At 42.2% G+C, this 22,514-nt stretch overlaps 1 protein-coding gene across 1 annotated transcript; it reads left to right on the top strand.

The window, feature by feature from the left end:
- Positions 1 to 1,702: 1,702 nt before the first annotated feature.
- FUNDC1 (FUN14 domain containing 1) lies at positions 1,703 to 20,831 on the top strand. Its single transcript, XM_055267846.2, has 5 exons — positions 1,703 to 1,899; positions 2,911 to 3,067; positions 6,165 to 6,240; positions 17,511 to 17,639; positions 20,372 to 20,831. Exons 1-5 carry the CDS (start codon positions 1,872 to 1,874, stop codon positions 20,447 to 20,449), a joined length of 468 nt encoding a protein of 155 aa, XP_055123821.1. The 5' UTR covers positions 1,703 to 1,871; the 3' UTR covers positions 20,450 to 20,831.
- The last annotated feature ends 1,683 nt before the right edge of the window (positions 20,832 to 22,514 follow it).

The following is a 22,514-nucleotide window of genomic DNA, read 5'->3' as shown; positions in this document are numbered from 1 at the left end:
GGTGGAGGTTGCAGTGAGCCGAGATTGTGCCATTGCACTCCAGCCTTGGCGACAGAGAGAGATTCCATCTCAAAAAAACAAAAGAATGACACTAAAAAATTATGCCCTCTTGCCAGGTCAGGAATTACGAGGTTTCTAGGCCTTTCTTTACCTCCTTTGGATTCCTGGTAGGAACTCAAGAGAGAGAGCAGGTAAACAGATTCCAATTTCTAGCAGCAGGGCATTAGAAAACTTGTGGTCCCTTTGTGAGCGCTTGCGCCCTTAGAAAAGTATGGCTTGAAACAGGGTTTCTTTTATCTTTTACAAGCCTTTTTCCTCAAGCATTTGAATTCTGGTAGAGTGTTCAAAATACTGTTAAAAAATTATTCTGACAGTATGCAAGTGATGGGCCTGACAAAAAAATTACGGGACACTTCTTTTTTTTTTTTTTTTTTTTTTTTTTTGAGACAGTCTTACTCTGTCGCCCAGGCTGGAGTGCAGTGGCGCAATCTCGGATCACTGCAAGCTCCGCCTCCCGGGTTCACGCCATTCTCCTGCCTCAGCCTCTCCGAGTAGCTGGGACTACAGGCGCCCGCCACCACGCCCGGCTAATTTTTTGTATTTTTTTAGTAGAGACGGGGTTTCACCGTGGTCTCGATCTCCTGATCTCGTGATCCGCCCGCCTCGGCCTCCCAAAGTGCTGGGATTATAAGCGTGAGCCACCGCGCCCAGCTAGGGACACTTCTTAAAATGGTAAGGAAGACTTTGTTCATGACTACTGCAATAGGTGTCATAACTATTGCAATACAGCCTGGCATGGTGGCTCACATCTGTAATCCCAGCACTTTGGGAGGCAGAGGCAGGAAGACTGCTTGAGCCTAGAAGTTCAAGAGCAGCCTAGGCAACACAGGGAGACCTACTCTCCACAAAAAATGAAAATAAATTAGCCAGGAGTGGTGATGCACGCCTGGAGTCCTGGGTACTCTGGAGGCTGAGGTGGGCCGATTTCTTGGGCCCAGGAGTTTGAGGCTGCAGTGAGCCATGATAGCGCCACTGCACTCCAGCCTGGTGACAGAGCAATATCCTTTCTCGAAAGACAAAGACTATGGGAATAGGGATGAGTGATGGGTCTCAACTCTGAATACAGCAGGGAATTTATAGTAAATGATCAGAGTGAATGGATCAATGGGTGGAAGATTACCAAGAGTAGACATGAAGGGTAGGGGTATTCTTGCTAAAGCCAATTTAACAGGATTTTTGCTGGTGGCAGAGTGATCAGATATCAAGAGTGGGGTTGAGGAATTTGATCGGATATTGAGGGTGATTCGATATTAAGGGTGGGGGAGTTCTTACTAAACTGACTTAACTGCATTCTTACCACAAATGGACTAGGCAGGTCAAAGACGACCCAAGGAGGAGACCCAGTCAAAAGCAGCTCAGAGGAGCCTCCTGACTAAAGTTTGGTCAAGGAGAGAGTCTTTGTCAATACCCAGCTGGTTTTCCCTTTGTACCACCATGTGGCACCCTTCATCCCATTCCTTCAGTCTTTAAGGCTCTTTTAAAACAAAATAATCAAACTCAAGTTACGGAAATTCTAGGAGGGGCGGTCCCTCCCCCTTCCTAGTTGCGGAAGGCAGCGGACTACAAGTCCCCTACGCTCTCGCGGGGCTATGATCGGCCCGGCCCTCCCCACATTCCGGAGTTTCGCGCCTGCGCAGAAGGCAGAAGGTCCTGCGCTGAGAGAAGGGGGCGGAGACAGGACTACGCGCCTGGAGTAGGAGGAGGAGGAAAAAAGAGACCATAGACTTCCATCCTGGCCTAGAGCGGCCCTTTAAGTACCAGGGAGAGGAGGGCGGGTGGGGACCACTCCAGAATTGGCCGCTGGCGGTATCATGGCGACCCGGAATCCCCCTCCCCAAGGTGAGCGGCCAGGGCCTGAAGTGGTATCTGGGACGCGGCTCACAGCTCTCGACCTTGCTCCTATGGCACCTCTTCCTTCCCCTGCCCTAGGATTCTTCAAGCTCTATTTTTTTTTTTTAAGGCAGCCCCTTCGAGCACCCCCTCCGAGCTAGACTTTTTCCTCCCCTCTCTGCGGAACTCAAGCGGAGAGCCACCCCCACCCCCAGCACAGCCACCCCCACCCCCTGCCTCCTGCCTTACCTTCACCTCCGGCCCTTCATCTCCATCTTCCAATGTATTATTATTTTCTTTTTTTTTTTTTTTTGAGACGGAGTCTCGCTCTGTCGCCCAGGCTGGAGTGCAGTGGCGCAATCTTGGCTCACTGCAAACTCCGCTTCGCGGGTTCACGCCATTCTCCTGCCTCAGCCTCTCCGAGTAGCTGGGACTACAGGCGCCCGCCACCACGCCCAGCTAATTTTTTGTATTTTTAGTAGAGACAGGGTTTCACCGTGGTCTCGATCTCCTGACCTCGTGATCCGCCCGCCTCGGCCTCCCAAAGTGCTGGGATTACAAGCGTGAGCCACCGCGCGCGGCCGTATTATTTTCTTTTTTTAAACGTCTAGACTGAAGTGATTTCGCTGGGCTCCAGACTAGTTCTCTCAGGAGGACCCCTCCCCACCCCCATTCCTCCCACTGATCAAAATGGACCCTGCTCTGACCTTGACCCTACTAAGGTTTGGAGGTGGGGGTGACCCCTCACTACTGTGTCATTCTGAGTTGGCCCTGGCTTCGTGACCCCAGGCTGGTCCCTGGGCCTTTGGGAAAGCAGATGGGGGTCATTGTTGCAGGGTCCTTTACTCTTGAGGCCCTGGTCTCAAGAATTGAGTTAAATAAAGTCAGTAGTTTCTATGTGGGCCTTTTTAGCTGTAGGCCAGAAGTAATGAGTTGTAACAGATTTTTAAAAAGATGTATAGGACATTTCTGACTTTTGATTGACTCTACATTTATTTTTTGCATTTTGCTATTTTGAAGAATATGAAAGTGATGACGACTTTTATGAAGTGTTGGATTTAACTGAGTATGCAAGAAGACACCAGTGGTGGAATCGAGTGTTTGGCCACAGTTCGGGACCTATGGTAGAAAAATACTCAGTAGCTACCCAGATTCTAATGGGTGGCGTTACTGGCTGGTGAGAACAACGTCTTTTTCATTAAATTTAATTTGGGGGCCTGACACTGCTGTCCTTTCATACATGGGCAAGAATCACCGTGCACATGCAGTGGGTCTACACTGTTAATTCCAGAAGAGGCTTTTCTCTGAGTTAAAATTGATGTAATCTACATTCCCAGGCTCCCTGTTGGGTTTTGGCGATCCCCTCCCCCATGCCCACCACTGTTCCTCTCCTCCCTCCTCATCCTTCTTTTGATTCTTTATATAATTTCTCCATTCTCATGTTCAGTAAATGTCGTGGATCTGATTCAGTGATAGTAGATAGGAAGAAATATATGAGTTAATTACATGTAAATTTTTACATTTCATTCAGTGCTAACTACTGAAAAAACCTAAGAAACTCCCACGGTAGAACTGGCCTCTAGTATTGTCAGCCCTGTACAGAGCAGTGTAAAATGCTCAGTATGAATTATTGGTGATGATACAGATGATTCTGTTTTTTGTGGGCTCATTCAAATTATGATAACTCTTTGAAAAAGAGCTGTAGAACGTTAGTTCTGTGTTTAAAGGTCTGATTGCTTACTTGGTAATATTGTGGAGTCCATTAAGAAGTAGTTAATAACCATCAACCTGACCAGTTAACATTTCAGACCACGTGATAACACAATGGCTACTGTGGATCTAATTCTGTTCTTATAATAAAAAGACTAGCCAGATAACAAGAAGCAGAAACAAATTTGACTGTTTTGAAAATGGTCGTGACTGTAGAGAAATTTTGGAGTTAGTGAGGGTACTTAACTTGTGCATAAGCATTTTTTCTTAGATTCTTATTTAAATTCATCTTACATAGATTTAATTGAAATATTTACATGTTTCCACTTGATAAGTATAACGATGAGTTTTTTATTTGTGTTTTATATGCACCTTGGAATAATGACACACTCCTCTATGCCTTTTTGCAAATGGCATTTTATGATAGAAATACTCATTGTGAAGATTCTGTGGTGCAGAGGTGCGGCATTTATTCGTGATATGTACTTACTAATGCTGCTGCAGGAAAAAAGCCTGCAATTAGAAGAGAGATGCCTGTCAGGGCCTGGTCATTCAGATGGTTCTCCACAGGCTGATAGTTTCTCTAGCCCTGTAATTCAGGGTATGGCTCTCTGCTTAAATAAGCTCACAATTTGGTGCCATGGGTGATTGGTTAATGTCAGTCAGGGCCTAAAGCCCAGTCTTAAAACAGACTCAAAAATAATTGAGAATAGAATTATCAAGTCATTTCATTGTTTCTCCTTGGAGACCAGACTCCTTGTAGATGAAGCCCCATCATTGGCAGAAGTTGCTCGGAAAGCCTAGAGACAGAGCAGCAGGAGATAGGTTCATTTTAGTGACTGATGCCATCAAGCAATGGATACACATGCTTGTGGAGCACAGTCCAAGGGACACTGTGGCTGCTGCCTGCCTTTTCTGTTCCCTTTTCTGAGCCTTTGTTGCTGACATATATATGTATATATACATATGTATATGTATATATACATATATACACACATATGTATATATACATACACACACACACATTTGGATTATAGCCAGGTGTTGGTCCAGGAGCTGTATAATAGAACTAATAATTATACAGGCGATTTGTTGCAATGACTATATTCAGTGTAGTAAATTTTTGCAATTTTCTTAGGATGTAAAACTGATGTGATATTATGGTGTATATTAAGGAGGAACAGTTAATAGGCACTAACCTAACAAGTTAGCAATTTAGACCAATTCAAGACATGAATAGGAGGCTGACGAGATTTTATTTAGCTGTAAGTAGCTGTAGGCTTTTGATCATGACAAATTTTTTTTTTTTTTTTTTTTGAAATGGAGTCTTGCCCTGTTGCTCAGGCTGGAGTGCAGTGGCACAATCTCGGCTCACTGCAACCTCCGCCTCCTGGATTCAAGCGATTCTTCTGCCCCAGCCTCCCGAGTACCTGGGATTACAGGCACGTGCCACCACGCCTGGCTAATTTTTGTATTTTTAGTAGAGACGGCGTTTCACCATGTTGGCCAGGCTGGTCTTGAACTCCTGACCTCGTGATCCGCCCGCCTCGGCCTCCCAAAGTGCTGGGATTACAGGCGTGAGCCACCACTCCCGGCCTCAAGCAATCCTTGTCATTCCTTGGCTTGTAGACGTATTACTCTAATCTCTGCCTCTGTTGTCCTCACATGTCGTCTTCCCTCTGTGTGCATCCTTATCGGATTAAAGGCCCACCCTGTCCAGTATGATCTCATCTGAATTCATTACATCTGCAGTGGCTCTGTTTTCAAATAAGGTCACATTTAGGGGTTTTGGGAAAGATGTGAATTTTGGGGGGACACCATTCAACCCAGTGCAGAAGGCTAGAGTTAGAAATATAGGATTCATTTGCACAGTGTGGATCTGGAATGCTGAAGGGAATGTGAGCTCACTGAAGGAGCGAATTAATCACAAAAGAAGTATGAGCTGACACACAGGGTAGATGAGACACAAAAACGTTTAATATAAAAATAGGTAGATACAGATAAAGAGGCCTTTAGAAATGTGGGCTGAAGTATAGTCATTGAGTGGAACAACAGCTGGACCTGAAAGGGTAAGAACGCTTTAGATAGGTAGAGCTAGGCAGAAACCCCTAGAAGCAGGGAGATTAATAGCTTGAGCAAAGGTGATGACCTATTTGGAGGTTAATGGGGTTGGAGCCGAAGGTGGGGGTCAACCAGGTGTATGGACCATCTTGACTGTATTAAGCAAAACATCACTTTTATTATGGGAGGTTTCAGCTTATACAAATGTAGGAGGAGTATAATGAACCCGAGTACTTGTCGTTATTTTAGTAGCTGCTCTTTTTTTTTCTATAAATTCCGCTCCTCTTCTCTCCGTCCCTTATTTTGAAGCAAATTTCAGACATTATAGATTGTGCATTTTTGACTAGCCTGTATAACTAAGGGGTTTCTGAGCAGGTAAGGGATGTGATCAAAAGAAATGCAAAGACATAAGATTTTATTAGGAAAGCAATGAAAAGTAGAAGAGGGAGAGGGTTTAGTACATAATTGATTGTTTTCATCTTTTGTTATTTCTTTGATTAAAGGTGTGCAGGATTTCTGTTCCAGAAAGTTGGAAAACTTGCAGCAACTGCAGTAGGTGGTGGCTTTCTTCTTCTTCAGGTATGTCAGAGCTTTAAGCACTTGCCTTTGCTTTCATAGAAGGTGGAATTTTTCTTTTAGGCATCAGTTTGTGGAAGAGCTACAATGAGTTTTGGAAGCTGACTTTTGTCTTGAAAGATAACAATTTAAATACTTCTGAGTTATTAAGCATAGATTGATCCCAGCTATTAAAAAGACAGCCATTGCCGGGCGCGTTGGCTTACGCCTGTAATCCCAGCACTTTGGGAGGCAGAGGCAGGCAAATCCCTTGAGGTCAGATGTTCAAGACCAGCCTGGCCAACATGGTGAAATCTCATCTCTACTGAAAATGCAAAAATTAGCTGGCATGGTGGTACACGCCTGTAGTCCCAGCTACTTGGGAGGCTGAGGCAGGAGAATCGCTTGAACCCAGGAAGCGGAGGTTGCAGTGAGCCGAGATCATGCCATTGCACTCCCGCCTGGGCAACAAGAGCGAAACTCTGTCTCCAAAAAACAAAACACAACAAAACAAAACAAAAATCCATAATCTTATATCTGAGGCAGATTTGAAGTTTTAGTTTTGTTCATATTCTTATATGTATAAGATCTAAAAATGCTTTGCCATTAGAGGATGTTTATCAGGGCATTATCTGGCATTCATGTCTGTTTGGCATATATTTTTTCAAAAATATCATTCCTTGAAGATAAAATATAGTAAATCCAAAAATTGAAAATCTCTACAAATGAATGTGAGCAGCACTTTTAAAGATACAGAGAACTGTCAGTTGTACTAGATTTTAAAAATGATTGATGTTCGTGGCCACCGAAATCTGAATTCAGCACCTAAGCCATCGATCATGTAATAACTAGTGTAGTTGTAGTACAAGGGGACTGTATTTGTATGTATGAAGCACAGATTTTGAGTTGTTCACTAAACAGCCTTTTAAAAATATATATGTTTTCTTTCTCTTGGTGACATTATTAGGATTAATTGCTTATTACTTGTGGTAAGAGGTAAAAAAAAAAAAACATGATTAATACCTAAATTTAGTTCTTTGGATGAATATGCCAGCATTAGTACAGATGATAATTTTACTTAAGCTGATTTTGACTTGGTTTTATATGGAATCAAGAGCATATTTTATTCCATAGCTATTTTGAAGACTCAGTTGTCATTTCTGTTAGTGTAAAAGGGTACTGGACTGAAGCAGAATTTCCTAAAATGTTCACAGAATGGAGAGAAGTGTATATTTTAATCCACTCTGCATGTCAGTTTTTCAAAAGTCCATTTCAGTTCACTCAATATGCACCATTCAAATCCACATTTTGTCATTGCCACCTCCCACTTTTCCGCATTTAGTCCACATAGTCTTTGAAGTTTTTAAGGCAGAACAACATAGGACCTATCTGCATCAAACCAGTTTTTCCCACAAATATGACTAACCTTGAAAACTCAGTAGAAGGAAAGTGAAAAGGGAAATAAAGTAACAAACGGCTTTTAGGCTAATTGCCTAATATTCATTAGGCCCACTTTCATATTTTTGTGACCTTTCTTATATTTAAAGGTAAATATTAGTTTATTTAGAACTTAAAGCTTTTCTAGTAACAATATTAAGTGTTTTCCAATAGATATTTATTACACTGCCATCTTAAAGTACACAGTCTCTTCGTTTTAATTTTTTGCAGTTATACGTGCTTATAATTCAAAGGGCCAAGTGCTTGTGCAAGGCTTGTTACAGATTAGAATAATCCTCCACCTCTCTCACTACCCCCATTTTTCCATCCCTTGAGACATCCAGTTTGAACTCTTAACTGATTCTTAAGGTAGTTATCTCTTTTTCCCTAAACAAGTTAATTGGACATTTCTTGATCTTTCAGTTTTAGGTGTGAACTATTGGCTTCCCATTATGGAATAGGAAAATTTAGCTGTCATTTATTGACCTGTTTTGTTTTCCCCACACTTCTCCCCCAAATCTCACATACCTGAATGCTTTCTTCCCTCTCCCTCAATCATCTGAGTGTAGTTACTTCCCTTTTTTCATAATTGTGTTAGATCATTCATTATATGGAGTTCACTGAGATTGATTACTTGGAGTTCACTGAACTTCTTGAACCTGTGAATTTATGTCTTTAATCATGTTTGGGAAGGTTTTGGCCATTATTTCTACTAGGGAGTTTGGGATTTTTTTTTTTTTTTGAGACAGAGTCTTGCTCTGTCGCCCAGGCTGGAGTGCAGTGGCGCAATCTTGGCTCACTGCAACCTCCGCCTCCCGGGTTCAAGTGATTTTCCTGCCTCAGCCTCCCAAGTAGCTGGGATTACAGGTGCCTGCCACCGCACCTGGCTAATTTTTGTATTTTTAGTAGAGACGGGGTTTCATCATCTTGGCCAGGCTGGTCTAGAACTCTTGACCTATTGATCCACCTGCCTCGGCCTCCCAAAATGCTGGGATTACAGGCGTGAGCCACCGTGCGCGGCCAGGATTATTTCTTTTTTTCTTTTTTTTTTTTTTTTAAAGACAGAGTTTCACTCTTGTTGCCCAGGCTGGAGTGCAATGGCGCGATCTCGGCTCACTGCAACCTCTGCCTCCTGGGTTCAAGCGATTCTCTTGCCACAGCCTCCCAAGTACCTGGGATTACAGGCACCTGCCACCACGCCCGGCTAATTTTTGTATTTTTAGTAGAGATGGGGTTTCACCATGTTGGCCAGGCTGGTCTCGAACTCCTGACCTCAGGCAATCCACCTGCCTTGGCCTCCCAAAGTGCTGGGATTACAGGCGTGAGCCACCGCGCCTGGCCAGGATTCTTTCTTTCTTTTTTTTTTTTTTGAGATGGAGTCTTCCTCTGTCACCCAGGCTGGAGTGCAGTGGCGCGATCTCAGCTCACTGCAAGCTCCGCCTCCTGGGTTCACACCACTCTCCTGCCTCAGCCTCCCAAGTAGCTGGGACAACAGGCACCCGCCACCACGCCCAGCTAACTTTTTTGTATTTTTTTGGTAGAGACAGGGTTTTGCCGTGTTAGCCAGGATGGCCTCGATCTCCTGACCTCGTGGTCTGCCCGCCTCAGCCTCCCAAAGTGCTGGGTTTACAGGTGTGAGCCACCGCATCTGGCCCAGGATTATTTCTTTAGACACCTACTAGTTGTGTAAATCACCTTTCATTGTCGTATGTATCAAATAGTTCATCAGATTAACCGTCTGGGCAAACTTGGTCCCAGAGTCATTTGTCCTGTTTGCTTTCTAGGCCTGGTATACAGCCCTCATCCTGGAATCTCTCTTCAATACCTTCTGGATATTCCCTTTTTGTTTTGGGTTGTTTCCTGTATGTTATGTCTTTTGTTTGTTTGTTTTTTGAGACAGTCTTGCTCTGTTGCCCAGGCTAGAGTGCAGTGGTGCAGTCTCACTCACTACAAACTCTGCCCCCTGGGCTCAAGGGATCCTCCTGCCTCAGCCTCCCAAGTAGCTGGGACTACAGCAGGCGTGTGCCACCATGCCCGCTAATTTTTGTGTTTTTGTATAATAGGGAGGTCTTGCTATGTTGCCCAGGCTGGTCTCGAACTCCTGGGCTCAAGCATTCCACCCGCCTTGGCCTCCCAAAGTGTTGGGATTACAGGCGTGAGCCACTGCACCTGGCCTATCCTATGTCTTGATGTATTCTCTTGTTTTGGTGGACGCATCCTCCAATGGCTTTCGTAGAAAATGAGAATGGGAACTATAGTTTTTGAGACTTTGCATGTCTGAAAATTTCTTCATTTTATCCTCACATTTGTTTGATAATTTATTAATAGCTGGGTTTAGATATTGCTCCATTGTCTTCTGACTTCCAGTGTTGCTGTTAAAAGTTTAAAGTAATTCTAGTTTCTGAACGTTTACATGTGTGGGGTTTTTTTTTCCTTTCAGTAAATGCTTATAGGATTTTCTTTTGTCCTCAGTATTCTGATTTTTCCCAGTGATGTGCCTTACTGTGGGCCTATTTTCATCCACTATGCTGGAAACTCAAGGGGCCCTTTCAGTTTGGGGAAATTTTCTTTATATTTATTTAGTTAATGATATCCTGCTCATTAATTTTCCCATCTTTTTTTCTGTAGTTCCAGTTATATGGATCTCCTAGACCAGTTGTCTAATTTTTCTTTCTTTATTTATTTTACAGTTTTAGACTTATTTTTAATTTTTTTTAAATAGAGATGAGGTCTTGCTATGTTGCCCAGGCTGGTCTCAAGCAATCCTCCTGCCTTGGCCTCCCTAAATGTTGGGATTACAGGCTTGAGCCACTGTCTGCTTGGCCTAATAATTTTTTTTTTCATTCTTAGATTTGGTAGAACACTAATAATCTTTTCAATTTCCACTTCCATCTTTTTGGTCTATTTTCTGGGAGATTTCTTCAACTTCAACAACTTTTTTGTTGTTGTTGTTTTTGTTTTTGTTTTTGAGACAGAGTCTCACTCTGTTCGCCCGGGCTGGAGTGCAGTGGTGCGATCTTGGCTTGCTGCAGCCTCGACCTCCCGGGCTCAGGTGATTTCTTCACCCCAGCCTCCCAAGTAGCTGGGACTACAGCATGCGCCACCATGCCTGGCTAATTTTTTGTATTTTTAGTAGAGATGGAGTTTTGCTATGTTGCCAGGCTGGTCTTGAACTCCTGAGCTCAAGCGATCCACCCACCTCGGCCTCCCAAAGTGCTGGGATTACAGATGTGAGCCACCATGCCCGGCCGTTGTTCTTTTAATGTAACTTTAGCATTCTGTTTCTTGCTTTTCCTTCATGGATGCAATGAGCAGTATCTTTTTTTAAATTTTTTAATGGCTAATACTTGGATACTTTTTTTTTTTGAGACGGAGTCTCACTCTGTCACTCAGGCTGGAGTGCAGTGGCCCGATCTCAGCTCACTGCAAGCTCCGCCTCCCGGGTTCACGCCATTCTCCTGCCTCAGCCTCCCGAGTAGCTGGGACTACAGGCGCCCGCTGCCACGCCCGGCTAATTTTTGTATTTTTAGTAGAGACGGGGTTTCATCGTGTTAGCCAGGATGGTCTTGATCTCCTGACCTCAGGTGATCCACCCACCTCGGCCTCCCAAAGTGCTGGGATTGCAGGCGTGAGCCACCGCGCCCGGCCTTGGATACTTTTTTTTTTAAGAGATTGGTGGGATGTATTTATTATGTGTGACTTGTCCTCCCCCAACCCATTGTTTCAACCAATGCAATGGTTAGAAGACAGTCCCTTCAATAAGACTTTTAGAAACACATCATATTACTGGAGCACTAACATTCTTGGAAACCATTTTAATTGCGTGTCTATAGACCCAGAAGGTTTGTGAGAGATGGTATAGTTGAATGTCTTCTCTAACTCGAAGATAGAAGGTTCTTAGAAAGTGGCAGAGACTGAAAGTTTTCCTTAAATCACCAGATGCTAGTTGAAAGTGACTGCCTTAATAGACTGCAGGTTCAGAGTGTTGATCCAAATAGTCTGTCCTACAAGCAATTCTTAGCATCTACACAGAATGTTCATCTAGCAGTTTATTTTTTCAGCTTTACAAACAACTCTGCAGTGACTAGCCATTTATATACATCTTTGCACACTTGTCTAAGACAAAGCAAAAATATACATATTTAGGCCAGGCGTGGTGGCTCATGCCTGTAATCCCAGCACTTTGGGAGGCAGAGGCGGGCAGATCACCTGAGGTCAGGAGTTCGAGACAAGCCTGGCCAACAAGGTGAAACCCCATCTCTACTAAAAGTACAAAATTAGCCGGGCGTGGTGGTGCATGCCTGTAATCCCAGCTACTTGGGAGGCCGAGGCAGGAGCATCATTTGAACCTGGGAGGCAGAGGTTGCAGTGAGCCAAGATCACGCCATTGCACGCCAGCCTGGGTGACAAAAGTGAAACTCTGTCTCAAAAATACACATACACACACACACACACACACACACATATGTTTAAGCCTCTTGATTGTCAAGTAGCCTTCCAGAAAGTATTCCCACTATCCCCATATGAGAGGATCCGCCAACTTTCCCCCCTTTTCATACTGTACTCTTGGGGTTTCTTTTTCTTTTTTTTACTGAGACAGAGTTTCACTCTGTTGCCCAGGCTGGAGTGCAAGTGGCATGATCTTGGCTTACGGCAGCCTCAGTCTCCCAGGTTCAAGTGATTCTCGTGCCTTAGCCTCCCGAGTAGCTGCAATTACAGGCACACACCACTGTCTGGCTAATTTTTGTATTTTCCGTAGAGATGGGGTTTCACCATGTTGGCCAGGCTGGTCTTGAACTCTTGGCCTCAAGTGATCCGCCTTCCTCAGCCTCCCGAAGTGCTGGGATTACAGGCATGAGCCACCGTGCCCAGCCTCATACTGTACTCTTTGGAAGGGAGTCACTGTTTATAGCCCACATTTCAGGAGTGTAATTATGCTCCACCTTTCTGAAGGCAGAGTAGCTACATAAATTATTTAGAAATAGTCTATTGGAAGGTTTGTCTCTTCTTTTATTTATTCAGTCATTTATTTATATCAATATGGACTCATGGATATTTATTTTATACTTTGTTTTATAATCTAATGCTCTTTTATTGCTCAAATTTTACCAGCTTTGGCCATTAAGAGCTCTTTCAGTTGTGCATTATCTTTTTTAATCTCTCTGAGGACATAAATGATCAAGCTTGTGTGTGTGTGTGTATGTGTTTTAAGCTTCTTCCTACCAAGTCCCTGTTTGTCTAAGGTGTTTTGTTTCCCCTCCCCCACCTTTTTCCTGCTTGTTTATTTTGGTTTCTAGTTTACCAGTTAAAGGCCTTCCTCCATGTCTGATGATCCTTGGTTGTCTGCTCATATTTAAGAATTGAGCACTAAAAGTTGATGGAAAGCTCTAAACAATATGGACGTGTGGATGGGGCTTTCCATTCTCTGGGAAATCTGACCAGTCCAAGAAAAATGATCTAAAGATAAGGAGTTGGGGGTGGGCAGAATTTCCCGCAGTGAAACAGCCCAGTTAGATCAGCATATGGTGAAGTTCACAAGCAAAAAGCCCCATCTACCTGTTCAGAGCTTTCTAGCCGACATGAATCTTTATCTGAAAGCCTGGTGTGTGTGTGTGTGTGTGTGTGTGTGTGTGTGTGTGTGTGTGTGTGTGTTTTCTGGAAACAGTCTCACTCTCTGGCCCAGGCTGGAGTGCAGTGGCGTGACCATGGGTCTGCAGCCTTGAACTCCTGAGGCTCAAGTGATCCTCCCACTTCAGCCTCTCAAGTAGCTGGGACTACAGGTGCATGCCACCATGTCTGGCTAATTTTTGTATTTTTTGTAGAGACAGAATTTTGCCATACAGCCCAGGCTGGTCTCAAACTCCTGGGCTCAAGCAGTCTGCCTGCTTCACCCTCCCAAAGTGTTGGGATTATAGGCGTGAGCAACCGAGCCTGGCCTCTGGCATTATTATTTATTTATTTATTTTTGAGACAATCTCCCTCTGTCACCCAGGCTGGAATGCAGTGGCGGGATCTCAGCTCACTGCAGCCTCCGCCTCCTTGGTTCAAGAACCGCCTCCTGATTCTTGTAACTCAGCCTCCTGAGTAGCTGTGATTACAGGTGTGAGCCACCACACCCAGCTAGTTTTTTGTGTTTTTAGTTTCACTGACATAGTTTCACCATGTTGGCACGGCTGATCTCGAACTCCTGGCCTCAAGTGATCTGCCCACCTTGGCCTCCCAAAGTGCTGGGAGTACAGGGGTGAGCCACCATGCCTAGCCCCTCTGTCATTATTATTATTGTTTTGAGACAGAGTCTCACTGTGTCGCCCAGGCTGGAGTGCAGTGGTGTGATACTGGCTCACTGCAGTCTCTGCCTCCTGGGTTCCAGTGATTCTTTTGCCTCAGCCTTCCAAGTAGCTGGGATTACAGGCGTGTGCCACCACACCCGGCTAATTTTTGTATTTTTAGTAGAGATGGGGTTTCACCATGTTGTCCAGGCTGGTCTTGAACTCCTGGCATTAGGTAATCCGCCTGCCTCTGCCTCCCAAAGTGCTAACATTACAGGTGTGAGCCACAGAGCCCGGCCTGAAATTATTTTATTTTATTATTATTTTTTTTAACTTGGAAGCTTTTATCCTAATGAAAGTACTTTACGTAATCCCGTTAAATATTTTAGTGTTATAGGAAGTCAGATGTTCAAAAAGCAGTCATCACTGCCCCATTCCCTCCCCAGTCTGTTGGCTTGCATTTCCTTGTAGTTGCAGATGAATTTTGTGTGGACAAGACTGAATTGGGTCCTGCATGTACTGGTTGGTTAAGTTGGTTGTACCTGAACCCCACTTGGGTCAGATTGCTTATCCTTGGTCATCTCTGTACTGGAGCAGGGTGCTCAGTTTAGACTGGTATTCTTCGGTTTGATCAGAAGTGTACTTTTCAGCTGGGTGCTGTGGCTCACTGTAATCGCAGCACTTTGGGAGACCAAGGCAGGAGGATGGCTTGAGGCCAAGAGTCCAAGACCAGCCTGGGCAACATAGTGAGACTTCATCTCTCTCTCTCTCTGTCTTTTTTAAGGCATTAATATCTTTAGCATCTCAAGGTTTTTCATTTTCCTTGCAAGGGAACAGATTCTCAAGGGAATTTGTTCAGTGATGGTAGATCACTCCAGCATCAAAGATCATTCACTCGTTAGTAGACATGGTAGGTTGGGTCCTTTGGGATAATCTAGCCCATCCATTTTGTTGCTGAGAGTCATTATTTGAGCCAGGTTGGTTAATACAGCTTTTGAGATTTAGTCTTTATTCATTGTCTTTGTTATCATTTATTTACCATGTCTCACTCATCTGGCATTAGTTGGGACTCTAGGGATGTAGAGATTCACAGCCCATATGGTCAGTGCTGAGCTAGAAGGGTGTGTTTAGTGCTGAGAGAGCAGAGGGAAGATGCTCTGTCTGCTTGGAGGTGTTAGGGAAGTCTTCCAAAGAGGCGTTAGTATCTTTAGCATCTCAAGGTTTTTCATTTTCCTTGCAACTGTTTGACATTTTCCCCCAAAACGTAGAGGATTCTTTAAACTATACAAAATCTTTATCTCAGATAACACTGGGTTTACCAATTATCAGTGACAAATAGCTATGTAAAAATATTTTGTGTATAGAATGCTGTTTGTGAGAATTTGTTTAATCTGTCTCATTAAAATGGTTTCCTTTATTCATTTGCTGGGGATTGGGGGGTGGATAAGGGGTCTCACCCAGGGAATATAGTTAAGGTTTGTTTTTTTTTTTTTTTTTTTTTTTCAATTTCACTACCAATTTAACTCATGGCATGAAGATTAGCTTTTTAAAAAAAAACTTTGTAACTTAAAATGTTAATCTTGAAAATGACAGTTGAATTGGGAGTTGCTGATGAGTGGTGGCATAGATAATATTTTTGTTATGCTGGGCGTGGTGGCTCACGCCTGTAATCCCAGCACTTTGGGAGGCTGAGGCGGGTGGATCACGAGGTCGGGAGATCGAGACCATCCTGGCTAACACGGTGAAACCCCTTCTCTACTAAAAAACAAAAAATCAGCCGGGCGTGGTGGCGGGTGCCTGTAGTCCCAGCTACTTGGGAGGCTGAGACAGGAGAATGGCATAAACCTGGGAGGCGGAGCTTGCGGTGAGCGGAGATTGCACCACTGCACTCCAGCCTGGGCGACAGAGCGAGACTCCGTCTCAAAAAACAAACAAAAAAATTTTGTTCTAACCAAAAAATAAAGCCATATACATACATAAAATCTTTGTACTTCTCACAAGCTTTGGATTAAGAAGAAATGTTAAGATTCAGCAAAAAGTAAAATTCTGCAAAAGCTTCCAAGTAATCAACTATTTTGATTACTTAGTGCAAGCCAGTAAGAAGTCTTTTCAATTTATATGTAGAAAAGGCTCCTTTCCTAAGGTTCATCATTACCTCCATGCCTGTGACTCAAATTGCTGTATCAGATACTACCAGAAAAAGCCTTCACTTGCCATTTGATTTGATCACCACTGTTTTGCTGAGGCTGGAGTTTGAAGTGATAGTGGATGAATAAATACAAGAAGAAATGCAGATAAACAAATTCTTCTATGGAGTCATTCACAGACAAAATAGAACCTAAGATTTCTAGTCAGCCTGTTTATGCAAAATCAGATATTTTTATTATTTAAAGTATTTTCTGTGTGGCTAAAAGTCAGTGTGTTCATTCAGGGTGCAAATGGCAAAAAAAAAAGTGATGCACTAAAAAATTACAAAGCATAAGCTTGACAGAAGTGATTTATAATGGTATATATGGCTATTTTATTATTTAGAGGCACTGAGTTACTGGACTGGCTTGCAAACACACTGTTGTTCCTGTTCAGATATTGCAGTCTCTCAGTAGTACCATATGATAATTTTTCTTATGATAGGCATTTAGCTATAGTTTTATTAAAAGGATTTATGGCATGAAACTTGTGTAGAGTGCAGTTTGTTTTATATTCTACTTTCAAAAGCAATTACCAGAAAGTATTCTTAAGTAGAGAGAGCTATTTAAAATACTTACCAGGCTACTTAAATTTCTTTAGTGATCTAATAACTGATTGGCTTATGATCCCTTATAATTAAAGATCTATTTAATTAAAAGGTATTTTTAAATTAGCTATATAATCTAGATAATCTCTGTATCTTTTTAACTAATTCCTTATTCCAAAAGGTGTGACAGAATGATAGTATAGTTAAAAGACAGTTTTTGGAATCATTTTCCCATCATGTACTAAACACTGTTCATTACATCTAAATAATTAGTTAGTTACTTATGCTTAATGTCTGTTTTCACTAACAGACCTGAAGCTCTCTGAGGATAGGGGCTTATGTCTCCCTTATTCAGTACTTAGCACAGGGTAGGCACTACTGTCTGTTAAATGAATGAACTAGTGGAGAAAAAGCAATTTCTTAGCTATAAGTTTTATAGGTTAGCTGGGCGCGGTGGCTCACGCCTGTAATCCCAGCACTTTGGGAGGCCGAGGTGGGCGGATCATAAGGTCAGGAGATCAAGACCATCCTGGCTAACACGGTGAAACCCCATCTCTACTAAAAATACAAAAAATTAGCCGGGCGAGGTGGCAGGCGCCTGTAGTCCCAGCTACGCGGGAGGCTGAGGCAGGAGAATAGCGTGAACCCCAGGGGGCGGAGCCGGCAGTGAGCCGAGATCACGCCACTGCACTCCAGCCTGGGTGAAAGAGTGAGACTCTGTCTCAAAAAAAAAAAAAAAAAAAAAAAAAAGTTTTATAGGTTACTAGAACTCTTAAGTGTTTATGTATTCTTGGCTATTATAGTCAGCAACCTAGTTGGTTTAGTATTGATAATTTTTATTATTTTTTTTGCAGATTGCTAGTCATAGTGGCTATGTGCAGATTGACTGGAAGAGAGTTGAAAAAGATGTAAATAAAGCAAAAAGACAGATTAAGAAACGAGCGAACAACGCAGCACCTGAAATCAACAATTTAATTGAAGAAGTAAGATGATATATAATTTTGACTTTTTTTTTTTCCTTTTTTTGGTTAATGGGAGAAAATGTGACCGGGGGGATTACTGTCTTTTTTAAAAATGGTGTTTTTGGTTATATATCTAGAGTGTTAAGTAAAATTTGAGATCACACCACTGCTTAAATCAGTCATTTTTTTTTTTTTTTTGGTGGTTAACATAGATTCCCCTGCCTATCTCTAGCTCGCTTTGATCTTGTTGTAAAAACTAAGAACATTCTTTTCAACATATTTCCTCTGCCTTTATAAATGAGCATGTACAGGCGTAGTAAAACTTAAAAGTACACATTTTTTTTCTTGAGGATAGTTTGAAAATATATGTTTTATTAATATGATTAATATATTTTATTAATGTTTTCAGGTGTAATTTGACCCTTTACTTTTGTACTCTGTTTAAAATGGAATTGAATACTTCCTTGCCTTTGTTTTTGTTTTATCCTTTTACCTCCCTCAACTTTTTAGTTTGGAAAAATTCAAACCAGTTAAAAAGTTGAAAGACAAATATAGTGAATATCTCAATACCCTTCATCTATTCACCAAATTGTTCATGATTTGCCGTGTTTACTTTATCTGGTGTGAGTGACACACACAGATAATTTTTCTTCCAAACTATTTAAGATGTCATAACTTTTCATCCCTAAATACTTCAGTATGTATCTTCTAAGAGTACAGATATTCTCTTATACAACTATGAATACGCCCCCCCTTTTTTATTTTTTTACTATGTGGGACCTGCCACTTCAGAAACTTTTTTTTTTTTTTTTCTTTTTTGAGACGGGTTCTCGCCCTGTAGCCCAGGCTGGAGTGCAGTGGCGCAATCATGGCTCACTGCAACCTCCACCTCTCGGGCTCAAGCGATTCTCCTGCCTCAGCTTCCCGAGTAGCTGGAATTACAGGCACGCGCCACCACACCCAGCTAATTTTTTGTATCTTTAGTAGAGACAGGGTTTCACCATGTTGGCCAGGCTGGTCTCGAACTCCTGACCTCGTGATCCACCCGCCTCAGTCTCCCGAAGTGCTGGGATTAGGGGCCTGAGCCACTGTGCCTGGCCAAATGCCATTATTAATAAAAAAAAAAAAAAAAGTAACATAAGATAATAGTATTTCCTTTCTTTGTTTGTTTTTTTGAGACAGGGTCTTGCTCTGTCACCCAGGCTGGAGTGCAATGGTGTGATCACAGCTCACTGCAGCCTCCAGCACCTGGGCTCAAGTGATCCTCCCACCTCAGCCTCTCAAGTAGCTGGGACTACAGGTGCATGCCCAGCTAATTTTTATATTTCTGTAGAGATGAGGTTTTGCCATGTTGCCAGGCTGGTCTCAAACTCCTGGGCTCAAGCAGTCTGCCTGCCTCAGCCTCCCAATGTGCTGGGCATTACAGGTGTGAGCCACCACACCCAGCCAGTATTTTCTAATATACAGTTCATATTAATATTTTTCTATAAAATATCTTTTGTGGCTTTTTTTTTTCCCAATTAAGAATTATATGCCAAGTACAGTAGTTCACTCCTGTTATCCCAGCACTTTGGGAGGCTGAGGCAGGAGGATCTCTTGAGCCTAGGAGTTTGAGATCAGCCTGGGTAACAGAGAGAGACCTTGTCTCTACAGAAAATACAAAAATTAGAACGTGGTGGCATGCATCCGTAGTCTCAGCTACTTGGGAGGCCGAGGTGGGAGGATTGCTTGAGGCTGCGAGACATGATTGTGCCACTGCACTCCAGCCTGGCTGACAGAATGAGACCCTGTTCCCACCCGCCCCCCCCCCAAAAAAAATTATATGTTGTTTTCGGTTATCATGTCTATGAAGTCTCATTTAGTCTTAAACAGTCCTTTCATCTGTTAATTTTATTCCCCTATCTTTCATGGCACTGACATTTTTGACGCCTCTAGGCAGAATATCCCACAGTCTGGCTTTGTCTGATGGCTTCCTCATGATTTTATTCTGGTTAAACATTTTACCAAAGTAATTTGTTTTGGTTTTGATCCTGTATATTTTTTTTCTGTTGGCTAAATGGACTATTAATAAATACCATTGTGCCTGCTGTGACAATTTATTAAATAATCTGTGTTAATAACTTGATGATGTGCCATTCATCTCTACCTTACAGGTAGATTTCTTTCTACTTGTGAGATTATTGCTACCCATATACTTATTATCTCAATAGCCAAGGAGCTTACTGGGCATGACTGTGTTCTGTAGGCTCCTTCAATTAGTCAGGGACATTTCTGGGATCTTGCATGCTATTGGATACCTGCAGTAGTACGTGCACAGGAATTTTTGCTGAATATTTACTGAATTGAAGAAAATAGCTGAAACTGCTACTTGGCTCTGGATTCAGTAAGAATTTTTTTTTGTGCATCCTTTTATTGTGGTAAAATAGTTATACAAAAATTTTACCAGTTTAACCATTTTTAAGCATACAGTTCAGTGGCATTAAGCATATTCACATTTTTCTGCAATCATTACCACTGTCTATTTCCAGAACTTTTTCATCATCCCAAACTCTGTGCCCATTAAACACTAATTTTCAGTTTCCCTCTCTCCCCAGCTCTTAATGATCTGTATTCTGCTTTCTGACTACTCATATGAGCAGAATCATGTAATATTTGTTCTTTTTTGTCTACCTTATTTCACTTTGCATAATGTTTTCAAGGTTCATCCCTGTTGTAGCATAATTAAGAGTATTTTTGTTTAAACTTTGTTTCAGGCAACAGAATTTATCAAGCAGAACATTGTGATATCCAGTGGATTTGTGGGAGGCTTTTTGCTCGGACTTGCATCTTAAGGACATGAATATTCTCCCATAATGGATTCAACCATGAGAAGAGAAGTGGCAGCAATAAGGCAGTCTCTCAACAGTCATACTGCCAGAGTCTCTAGGGCAAGGAGAAACAACTAGCTGGACAATACTCAATTCACAACTTAGCGTTTTGCCATCTGAAGCTTGGCAAACTAGTATCTGCTGTAAAACAACCTATATGGTATGTGAACCATAGTATTCCTGAGCAAAATATGGCTTTCATCGCTTTGTAAAAATTTGCATCTGTTTAGAAACTAGCCTATAAAATATCACCATTGGATGTAGATATGGAGAGAAAGGAAATATGTTGGGTTTATTGCTTAGTGAAATATTCTCTTTTTCTTTAAATAAAATGTTCTTCATTGTGTTTTATGGTATGTGTCTATAATTTAAAATTTGTATTACAGTTTCAGTATTAAGGCTGACTTTTTTTTTTAAGATATGTTTCCAATAAGTTAAAAAACTGTAATACCCTTTTTTGGAAAGCTTTAGAAATGATATAATTATTAAAGATATTAAACAGACTCTGCTGATGTAATATGATACCAATTTTTATGTTTTTTTTTTCCTGGAGTTATTACTTTGTTATAAGTGTAATAATTGTACATTTCTTTTTCTTTTTTTTTTTTTTTTTTTTTTTGAGACGGAGTCTTGCTCTGTCATCCAGGCTGGAGTGCAGTGGCATGATCTTGGCTCACTGCATCCTCCGCCTCCCAGGTTCAAGTGATTCTTGTACCTCAGCCTCCCGAGTAGCTGGGAGTACAGGCACGTACCACCAAACTTGGCTAATTTTTGTATTTTTAGTAGAGACGAGGTTTCGCCATGTTGGCCAGGCTGGTCTCGAACCCTTGACCTCAGGTGATCCGCCCGCCTTGGCCACCCAAAGTGCTGGGATTGCAGGCATGAACCACCATGCCCAGCCATAACTGTACATTTCAAAAAAGGCTCTTCTAAGGAAATACTACAACATGTCTAAAGCTCTTTTTTCTTTTTTGATGTCTATAGTTTTAAAAATATCTTCTTATGTAAGCTTCTAATTTTTTTGTTTGTTTGTTTATCCTGGCAGTCTGGGCAGAATTAATTATTTTGGGGTTACATATAGTTAGATCACTGATTCATTTAATTAACCTTGAATGCATCTGCTTTTCATTTCTAAAAATCATTATTTTGGTCCCTTCATTACCAAGAGGCCAAAGTCACTTTAAAATACTTAGTAGTATAGTATGAATTTACTGTCTGAAGAACAGTGATTTTATAAAAAATATAATTGTGAAATTGTAGCTTAAAGAGAATTGTCTCCTTGATGTAATCTAGTGTTAGATGTCAATACCAAGATTTCAGGCTTTTGATAGCATTATGTTGGTTAAACACTAGGCCAGTTCACTTATATCTCAGGGCTGGCATCACACTCCCTCAGAGGCTCCTTTGCCCAAAAAAGGTTTCAGTATTGTTAGTTTTGCCCATAGAGTTCTAGCTTGGAATTGGGAAAAGCAGCAGAACAACATGTATTAGAGTCTTCATATTAGAAAGTCTTTGCAGATACTCAGACCATCTCCTTTTTATAAGAAGTCCCTATAGTATATTTTGTGTATTGTAAACATACGACATTTCATACTTTCAAGTTTGGTTACAGGCTGCATGCTTTCATTATCGTGAGACTCCTTAACATTTAATGTGGCCTCTACCTTTGGTTTCTTCCTTACTCTCGTTAGTGCCTCAGATGCAATGCTAAATAAAACTCGGACTTTCTTTTTTTTTTTTTTTTTTTTTTGAGACGGAGTCTCGCTTTTTCACCCAGGCTGGAGTGCAGTGGCTCAATCTCGGCTCACTGCAAGCTCCGCCTCCCGGGTTCACGCCATTCTCCTGCCTCAGCCTCTCCGAGTAGCTGGGACTACAGGCGCCCGCCACCACGCCCGGCTAATTTTTTGTATTTTTAGTAGAGACGGGGTTTCACCGTGGTCTCGATCTCCTGACCTCGTGATCCGCCCGCCTCGGCCTCCCAAAGTGCTGGGATTACAAGCGTGAGCCACCGCGCCCGGCCAAAACTCGG

The sequence above is a fragment of the Symphalangus syndactylus genome, chromosome X (genome assembly GCF_028878055.3).
Source record: "Symphalangus syndactylus isolate Jambi chromosome X, NHGRI_mSymSyn1-v2.1_pri, whole genome shotgun sequence".
Classification (NCBI taxonomy): Eukaryota; Metazoa; Chordata; class Mammalia; order Primates; family Hylobatidae; genus Symphalangus; species Symphalangus syndactylus.
The sequence above is the reverse complement of the archived record's forward strand: the minus strand, read 5'-3'. Positions and strand labels throughout refer to the sequence as shown.

Coding starts and splice junctions, on each gene's coding strand:
- FUNDC1 (XM_055267846.2), top strand. CDS start 1,872: ATGGCGACCCGGAATCCCCCTCCCCAAG. Junction 1,900..2,910: donor CCGGAATCCCCCTCCCCAAG/GTGAGCGGCCAG, acceptor GCTATTTTGAAG/AATATGAAAGTGATGACGAC. Junction 6,241..17,510: donor GTGGCTTTCTTCTTCTTCAG/GTATGTCAGAGC, acceptor TTTTTTTTGCAG/ATTGCTAGTCATAGTGGCTA.